Source organism: Aspergillus versicolor (assembly GCF_001890125.1).
Source record: "Aspergillus versicolor CBS 583.65 unplaced genomic scaffold ASPVEscaffold_6, whole genome shotgun sequence".
Lineage (NCBI taxonomy): Eukaryota > Fungi > Ascomycota > Eurotiomycetes > Eurotiales > Aspergillaceae > Aspergillus > Aspergillus versicolor.
In genome coordinates this window covers 959,116-966,867 of record NW_024467529.1, presented here as the reverse complement: position 1 = coordinate 966,867, position 7,752 = coordinate 959,116, and the positions used below count along the sequence as shown (strand labels likewise).

General features: G+C 50.2%; 6 protein-coding genes across 6 annotated transcripts; 1 reads left to right on the top strand and 5 right to left on the bottom strand.

The window, feature by feature from the left end:
* Positions 1-1,000, bottom strand: ASPVEDRAFT_42882 (uncharacterized protein). Its single transcript, XM_040812683.1, has one exon. The coding sequence runs from the start codon at positions 981-983 to the stop codon at positions 45-47; it is 939 nt and encodes a 312-aa protein (XP_040669134.1). The 5' UTR covers positions 984-1,000; the 3' UTR covers positions 1-44.
* A 1,079-nt stretch (positions 1,001-2,079) lies between these two features.
* ASPVEDRAFT_732392 (GFA family protein) lies at positions 2,080-2,782 on the bottom strand. The gene is made up of 3 exons (XM_040816197.1): positions 2,551-2,782; positions 2,295-2,491; positions 2,080-2,242 (listed from the first exon to the last, which is right to left on the bottom strand). The coding sequence occupies exons 1-3, from the start codon at positions 2,692-2,694 to the stop codon at positions 2,146-2,148; spliced, it is 438 nt and encodes a 145-aa protein (XP_040669133.1). The 5' UTR covers positions 2,695-2,782; the 3' UTR covers positions 2,080-2,145.
* Positions 2,783-3,065: 283 nt separating this feature from the next.
* On the bottom strand, positions 3,066-4,049 carry ASPVEDRAFT_151897 (uncharacterized protein; the record flags this gene model as incomplete). The annotated part of the gene is made up of 4 exons (XM_040808279.1): positions 3,066-3,155; positions 3,207-3,519; positions 3,571-3,874; positions 3,980-4,049. The coding sequence occupies 4 exons, from the start codon at positions 4,047-4,049 to the stop codon at positions 3,066-3,068; spliced, it is 777 nt and encodes a 258-aa protein (XP_040669132.1).
* Positions 4,050-4,128: 79 nt separating this feature from the next.
* ASPVEDRAFT_151896 (uncharacterized protein) lies at positions 4,129-4,866 on the top strand (the record flags this gene model as incomplete). Its single annotated transcript, XM_040808278.1, has 3 exons — positions 4,129-4,159; positions 4,202-4,743; positions 4,798-4,866. 3 exons carry the CDS (start codon positions 4,129-4,131, stop codon positions 4,864-4,866), a joined length of 642 nt encoding a protein of 213 aa, XP_040669131.1.
* A 167-nt stretch (positions 4,867-5,033) lies between these two features.
* ASPVEDRAFT_133708 (MAPEG family protein) lies at positions 5,034-5,507 on the bottom strand (the record flags this gene model as incomplete). Its single annotated transcript, XM_040807056.1, has 1 exon — positions 5,034-5,507. The coding sequence occupies one exon, from the start codon at positions 5,505-5,507 to the stop codon at positions 5,034-5,036; it is 474 nt and encodes a 157-aa protein (XP_040669130.1).
* A 323-nt stretch (positions 5,508-5,830) lies between these two features.
* On the bottom strand, positions 5,831-6,991 carry ASPVEDRAFT_151894 (LLM class flavin-dependent oxidoreductase; the record flags this gene model as incomplete). The annotated part of the gene is made up of 1 exon (XM_040808277.1): positions 5,831-6,991. One exon carries the CDS (start codon positions 6,989-6,991, stop codon positions 5,831-5,833), a length of 1,161 nt encoding a protein of 386 aa, XP_040669129.1.
* Between the last annotated feature and the right edge of the window lie 761 nt (positions 6,992-7,752).

Genomic DNA, 7,752 nt, shown 5'->3' with positions numbered 1-7,752 from the left:
GATAAACTATATACGACAAGCCTAAATGGAGTCCTTGAATGAATCTATACCAACACGTTTTTATAGAACAGATTACTGCGGCGGTCACCAGCCTTCCCAGACGAAAATCCCAAGAAGAGACGCGCCTCGCCATCCTCAGTCTTGTAGATCGCCAGACCCTCAGGCTCACGAAACTCCAGCGTCGATCCGGCCTTCGTGACAACAGGGCCCTGAACCAGCTCCCCAGTATTGAGATCCATTGACAAGACCTCTGAGTTGAGCTTCCCCCCACTCGCCTCGTACGACTCCCCAGTGAGAATATAAAGATACTGCCCATACACAGCATAGCCCTGGTTCACACCAGTCATCGCACCCAGATCATCCTTAACATTAGGAATCTCCCAATCAACCAGCGGGCTCGAGAAATTGCCCTCCTTCGCATCGTCAAGCGGCCAAACAGCAATATTCATCTTCCCCTTGTACTGATACCGCGCAACGAACCGCTCGTAGACAGGATCAATCGTCGCCGTGCCGCGCTCGAACTTGTCGTCCAGTGGCTTAATCCGCTCCCTGTCGTCCTTGGAACTATCCAGCGTCTTGCCGTCCTCGAATTTAAACCGCCACAGCGCCGTCCCGTACCCGCTCTTTGCGGCGTCAGTCTCGGACCAGATATATGTCTCCTTGCCGACGGGTTCGGCGGCGATGTTCACCCCGTGTCCGCAGGCGATCAGGTCCATGGATCCGAGCAGTTTCCCGGAGAAATCGACCTCGCTGATGGTGAGGTCGCCCGAGGTGGTGCTGGTCCCGTCGCGGCGGTTGACGATGAAGAGGCGGCGGTTGACATTGTCGAAGGTCATGGATTGCTGGACGGTGTAGGCGGCAGTTTTCTTGTGTCGCCAGAGGTCGTGGGAGGGCGTTGAGAGATCGAAGCGCTTGGATGAGGGGATCTGGGCCAGCGCGGTGGCGGCCGCTGTTAGGGCTGTGAAGATTGTGCTGACTCGCATGGTGATGATTGAATGACTTGGGATCTGTGGTTTGAACTGCACAGGAATTGCGAGCTTTAAATAGTTTACTTTGTACTCTCAGCCTCGGTTGGATTTCTAAGAATACGAGGAACAGATAAATATAGAAATGGTCCTTCATCTCGCTTCGATCCGCACGAGCCGATCGATACGAGGATCGTCAATCTTTCCAAGTTTTGTTGTGTTCGTCTATCCACATGGGCTGAATACGAGAGCTGGATGGGTCCTCTGCAGCCTTGTCTCATGCTTCTGCAACCAGGCCAAGATCTGCACAGAGCTCGTGTTGAGTCTGGTCGTCCGTTCGCCCGTGCCTGAGCGTGCTTGCTTCGGATCGAAGAACTACCACTGAGCGGGGGAATTGGTAAATAAGCCAATGTCTCCCTTTATTATTTTTCCCTTTGGCACTGAAGTCGCATATAACGTGGATAGTAAATTGGAATCATATTCAGGGATATTTAGTGATGTTATGGCTAGTTGTTGACTTCCTGTTTGGTATGACCCCCCGTAGTTTAGGACTGTCTAGCCCTAGGTGACTGCTATGGTCATATTCCCAGTTATTAACAACAATTCCTTACTCCCTGATTTTATCGACGATGGATTTCTGGGCCTTCGATCCGTACGTCGCGCAGTTCGCGGCTCCAGCAGAAGAAGGAATCGAAGCTTGCGCAGAGAGCCCGTCTGGCACCGCCTGGGCGTAGTGCGTTACCACGACCCCTGTGCAAGCGGACGGATGGTTGTTGGGGCATGCAGGGAGTGCATACTCTGCACTTGCGCCGCAGTATGTCCGGCAGCAGCTCAAGTATGTCTGGGATACGTTCCGGCCTGCTGGTGGTGTGATGGTGTGCGAGTTTGGGTTTAACCCGTTTGGCGAGGCGGAGCGGTCGGGGGATGCGCAGCGGTTTGACCTTGAAAGGAGTTTATACTACGAGGGATTTCTGAGTGAGATACTCAGGGCTGTAGAGTTATATTGATAATAATGAGTGGGGGAGCTTTGAGGAGCAGTATGGGCTGCAAACTGTGAATAGGACTGATGGGACATTTAAGAGGAGGTTTAAGAGGAGTATCTTTGACTTTGTGGATTTTTTTCAGAGGCATATAAAGCCATAACGAAGCCAAGGAATTGCAAATATACTTGGTATAGCACTCAAGACGTCTGATACTGCACAGCATTCTCACAAGCAGAAAAATACTCCGGGCGTCGTTCAGCAAAACATTCAATAGACGGCCTGAATATATGTAACCTATATCCCCTACAATTAACACAGTAAACCTTGTCTTGAAAATAGTACGTACCCATTCTCAACCAAAGCCGGCCGAATAACAATCTCCTTCAGGCCCACAGCAAACGGAATCGTGAATAGAGTACATCCACAGCGCCTGCAGAAGTACTTATCCTTTGGCTTTCCACTGACAGTCCCGGGGATTGCGAATCTGGTAGCTAGGCCATCTGCATCTTGTAATGTGAACTCGGATGAAGGGTAACTTGCTGTCTAATTATTGTAAGATCGCAAAGGTTCATTCATTGCTTGGTGTCTTATTGGCAACGTACTATCTGGCAGGGTCCCCCGGCGCCTAAGCTACAGTCTTTACAGTAGCAGCAGTAAACGGCGTTCGGCGGGCCTTGAACTGTGAAAGTGATTCCTCCGCATAGACATTTTCCGGTGTGGGTGTCGGCATGGCTTTGGGTAGACATGTTTAAACGTCAGGGAAGGAGAGCAATGATTTGTTTGGTCTAACGTTAGAGACTTAAAGCAGACTGAATGAAAGTTCCAACCTCCTCGGCAGACCCGACTCGGGAGTTGAAGCCGATGCCGGTGGTCATGATAAGGTTGCAGCCGAAGCCGACAGGGTCCACTCATGCATACTTCGGCTGTTCCGTAATACATATTAACTTGTGGAACACAGCTAAGGATTATTATTTCTTTATAGTCTAGGTGGCAGGCATCGTATAATTGGCTTCCCGGGAACGCTTACAAACATGCCGCTTCTCCGCTATACATCGTCTACGCCTAGGATTGGGAATCAAATCACCCAATCTATACGGTTTTCATTGTCAATTCTATACTACCAAGTCTCACAATACGGCCGAATAGTAAGTTCGGGTGTCATATGAGCCAAAGGTTGCGTATGAAGATACCAGTAACTATCCGCAATCTGCACAAACATCAGCAAAACAAGCAATGCTATCTCGAATCTCCAACTTACAGCAGCAGGGTCCAGCTTAGCGTCCCAAGATGAAAACGGCTTCAGCCACCACGTCAAAGGCATACGAATGACGCCGTCGATTATCACATGCGAAACATGCACCCCCTGCGGCTCGAACTCGCGGGCGAGAGTTTGTGTCAGTGCTCTGAGTGCGTGCTTGGAGATGGCGAATGGCTGCATCCAGGCGTTTGCTTTCACGGAGCCTGTGGCCCCGGTGAATATTATTGTGGGAATCATATCTGGATCTGTACCGCCGCTTCTAGCGGATAGAAGAAGGGGTAGTGCGGCCTGGGCGAAGAGATATGCCCCGGTTCTGTTCCGTACTAGTCAGCAACTCCGCATATCGTTTTGAAAGATTACGCACACAGAAATATCAAGAGCATTGCTTAGGTCATCGTCAGACTGCCACAAGAACGGCTTGGGAAATGGTCGACTGCTGGCGTTGAAAATGGCGGCTGCGCATTTTGTTCCGAACCGTTCTTTTATACCATTAAAGGCGAGCTCCACGCTGGCCTCATCCGAGATATCAACCTGGTAGCTGGCAGCGGTACCCCCGTCTGCCTCGATCTCGGAGGCCAGCTCGCGAGCGAAATCCGTGGACCTTGCCAGTAGTGCGACGGGGTACTGTTTGGCGAATTTCCGGGCCAGTGCGGCACCAGTTCCGGCGCCTTGAATAGTCAGTAAGGGGAATCCGGAGGTGATGGGCTACTTGCCGACTCCGGCTATGATGGCGAAGGGTTGGTCCATTTCAGTTATGGGTGAAGTAATATGACGAGTATCTGGTTTTATAGCAGCCAAGATGCAGTTAGGGTTGCCGAGGCTGATCACTAATCTATGACGCATTTATAACCATTTCATATGATCCTTAATAAGTGTATAACTGCAACCAGCTGTCAAGCTGAGATCCTTCTCAACCGTCACCATGTCGCCCTTTGTGCTTATACTGGCCACTGGTAAGCCTCTCCTCGATTCATTACATTCATCTAACAGAACAGGCACTGAAACCGACACTCAAATCGCTCTGCGGTTTGCACCTCATTACCCCATCGCATTCCTCTGCGATGCTCAACACAACCCAGATCAACCGGTGAAAGCAGTCCAAGATGCAGACGGAGAGGTAGAAGTATTCAAAGCAGACCTCTCCAGCACCGAACTCTCTACCCCTATTTCCACCATTACCCGCCGTTTTGGCAATCGATGCGCCGCGGCAATATTCCAATTGCGGAATGACCCAATTGTAGCTTCCGGCTTTCTCGAGCAGACTGCTGTCGATTTTCGCCAAAACGCCATATCACCAATTAAAAATGCCTACGCCTTTTCTCGGCAGACACTACCGCTACTACTAAATCACGCCGATGGGTCGGGGTATCCCCCTACGTTGATATTTTCCGGGGCGTCTGGGAATTCCTACTCGGATGAGATCAACGAGGGTGCCCTAGTTGCTTTGTCGCGTAGTCTGGGACGGGAGGTTGGGAAGAAAGGTATCCACGTCTGCCATGTCAAGTATAAGGCTTCAAATAGACCAAATCCGGAATCTGTGAGTTGCCTCTTAATTTGATAGGAGTGAATAGTAACTAAGACCGCCATCCAGGCTGCGGAAACTTACTGGCATCTGCATACGCAGCCGTTGTCTTGCTTCAGTAATGAAATTACCATCTAACTTGGCCATTACAGATCTTGATTAACCTTGAGACTGTGTGGAATCGGCATCACTGCTTGACATTCATCAATTCGTATAATACTGAGACCCGAATATTGATATCATACTGATCATCACCTTATGCACTGTCCCTCAGAATGTATCAAACATACATCTCAATGAAGCTCTCACGCAACACCATTAAACACCTTCCCAGCGCGCCATATCAACCTCAAACAAACAATATTACTCCCCCACCAAAACAACGGCCTCAGCGCCGCCCACCCAAACGTCGCACTAAACACATAATTCCCCCAAAACGCAAACCTCAACCCGGTATACGCCAGCGCCGCAAAGTTCACATCCGCAGTCGGCAGCCCCGCAACCTTTGCCAGGATGAGTGCCGTGGCAAAGACAGGGAAATGGTCCATTGAGTTTGCGTGGGCTGCTTCATTGCGCTTCAGCCGCTCGAGCTGGGCTTGGGTGAGTTTGCCCTCTGAGACGGCGCGGGGGCCGTACTTGTCGAGATCGCCGCGCGGGCTGACTTGGTTGTCGATCTTGTAGAGCATTTTGAGCCCGCGGGCCGAGGAGAATGCGTAGGCCCAGAGGGCGTTGATGACTAGGTACCAGGCTGTTAGGTCTTCTGGTTTGGAACCTGGCATGAGGCCGTGGTTTGTGGCGATGGAGGACATCTTGTTGGGTGGGAGTATAGTGGAAGGAATTAGTCTAGAAGATGCAACAATCGGAGGGGCCAGGGACGGTCTTTTAACTTATGGCTCTGATCTACATGTGGATATCAATGATGTCGTTACTCTGTTATTGGTTTAACCCCAACAATTCGGTTCCCAACGACCGAGGTTATCCACTGTAACATGTGGAGTCGCAAGGCTTTCCGTGGTGGGAATTGATGAACATCGTATCTACAGTAACATTAAAGAAAGTATATAAAGGCAGTTTAATGTATCCAGGAAGACCCTATTCGCCTCTAAACTCGAAGTCCAGCCTCCTTGAGAAGGGGAAGAATCTTGTCCAGAAAGTGGTCAAAGTCCACCTCCCAGTCGTAGAACCCTAACTGCAGCCCATCAATGCCAGATCGATGCAGCCCTGCAAGCTGCTCAACAACCTCCTTCGGTGAGCCTATAACCTCGACGTTACCCCCAAGCTTATGCCCATTTTTTCGCGGGCCATTCTGTCCTCGCCACGCATGGGCATCGCTATCATAACTCCTGAACGTCTTCGTCTCATTCGTATCCCCTGGAATACCATCAACAATCCCCTTCAAATACTCCTCCGTCTCTTCAGGCGTATCCCTCGAGACAATAACAGGGTTAATCAATACTTTAATCTCCCTCCCCGCCTTCCTCGCCGCATCCTTAATACCCTTAATGTGCCCCGGCAGCGTCTCCAACGCACTCTCAATATCCGCACCCCCAGGCGAAGTAATAAACACCAAATCCGAATACTTGACAGCAAAATCCACACCCGCCGGCGAGCCTGTCGCATTCACCAGAACCGGCCGTCCAAAGAGCGGTTTCGGCGTCACCCACGCATTCTCCAATTTCCACGGCGACACTTTGCCCTCGTACGTGATATTCTCCGTCTCCCCCCACAGACTATTCACCACGTCAAAGAACTCCCCCGCCATCTCATAGCGCTTGTCATGTTCGATCCGGTTCCACCCGAACATCTGGTGCTCGATTGCCCGGTGCCCGGTGACGATATTCACCCCCCATCGTCCTTTCGAGATATGGTCGAGTGTTGCGCCGTATTTAGCGATATGCAGCGGATGCAAGGGGCCGTAGAGAACGTGTATTGTAGAAATAAGCAGTATCCGACTTGTTGCGGCGGCCATTGCGCCTAGGGCTATGAAGGAATCTAGTGACGCTTCCCCGTCGTATCCGCCCTTGGGCAGCCATTGCATGCGGCTGAATGCGATTTCAAACCCGGCTGCTTCGGCCTTTTGCACGATGGAGAGGTTGTAATCAAAGGCCCAGGTGTTGCTTGTTGGGTAGGTGGAGAGGTTGCGGTCTTGGAGGTCGAGAAAGACGCCGAGCAGGAGGGGTTGGTGCTGGGCGAGGGAGAGGGGGCTGTTGGGGAAGTCGAGGGGGGTTTTTAGGGCTGGGCCACCTTCTCGGATGGATGTCATTTTGCTGATATTATTATGTTCTGTGTTTTCCTCCCTGTGAGGGTTCGGCCTTGATATATCTGAGGCGGGGTCGATAGAGTCATCTGGAGTAAAGATGTCGAATGCGTTGACGAATCGACCTGGCCGTCGTCGTGATGGTGTGATACGGAAAAATATCCGAATCATAAGTTACTCTACCATTCATGGAATGGTGTAGATTTATTTATGCAAGAAACGCAGCAGATATTATTTATAGGGTTCGATGTAGCTGCACAAGCCGGCTTATCTGATATCCCTGCAAACTATGTTCATCCTAAACTTATCTACATTTCGGGAATATTCAAATCCAGGATATAACATACCCTATGTCTAGGTAGACCTATAGCAGTGTTATTGGACTGCTTTATTGATTAACTCGACTCCTAGTACATTACCCAAATCTAACCTCTCGAGGAAGCTAGAAAAGCAGTACAATAAGACATCACATGAAGCGCTTAGGGCTACATTCAACCCGTTAGTAGTATAGACACGGGAGATATGATGGCTATTACTCATATAGATTTCAACAAAGAAATGGAATGCCAATAATAATTGCTACCTCAACAACCTCTTTATCTTCTGCCTCGGGCACAGGTGCCGCTGCCTAGTATATGATCATTCCAGCCATAAATTTCGTTGCTGGCGGGCTTTTCTTTATAACCAGGTGGTCGACGCCGAGGGCATCTCAGGGACAGTGACATATTCAGGTCAGACAGTGAACTTTATACCTATGGAAAAGTCTC

Excerpts from the sequence above, each read along its gene's own strand:
- ASPVEDRAFT_42882 (XM_040812683.1), bottom strand. The coding sequence starts at position 983 with ATGCGAGTCAGCACAATCTTCACAGCCCTAACAGCGGCCGCCACCGCG.
- ASPVEDRAFT_732392 (XM_040816197.1), bottom strand. The coding sequence starts at position 2,694 with ATGTCTACCCAAAGCCATGCCGACACCCACACCGGAAAATGTCTATGC. Across the intron at positions 2,492-2,550 it reads CCGGGGGACCCTGCCAGATA|ACAGCAAGTTACCCTTCATC; the intron begins GTACGTTGCCAA and ends TACAATAATTAG. Across the intron at positions 2,243-2,294 it reads CCGGCTTTGGTTGAGAATGG|GTTACATATATTCAGGCCGT; the intron begins GTACGTACTATT and ends TAGGGGATATAG.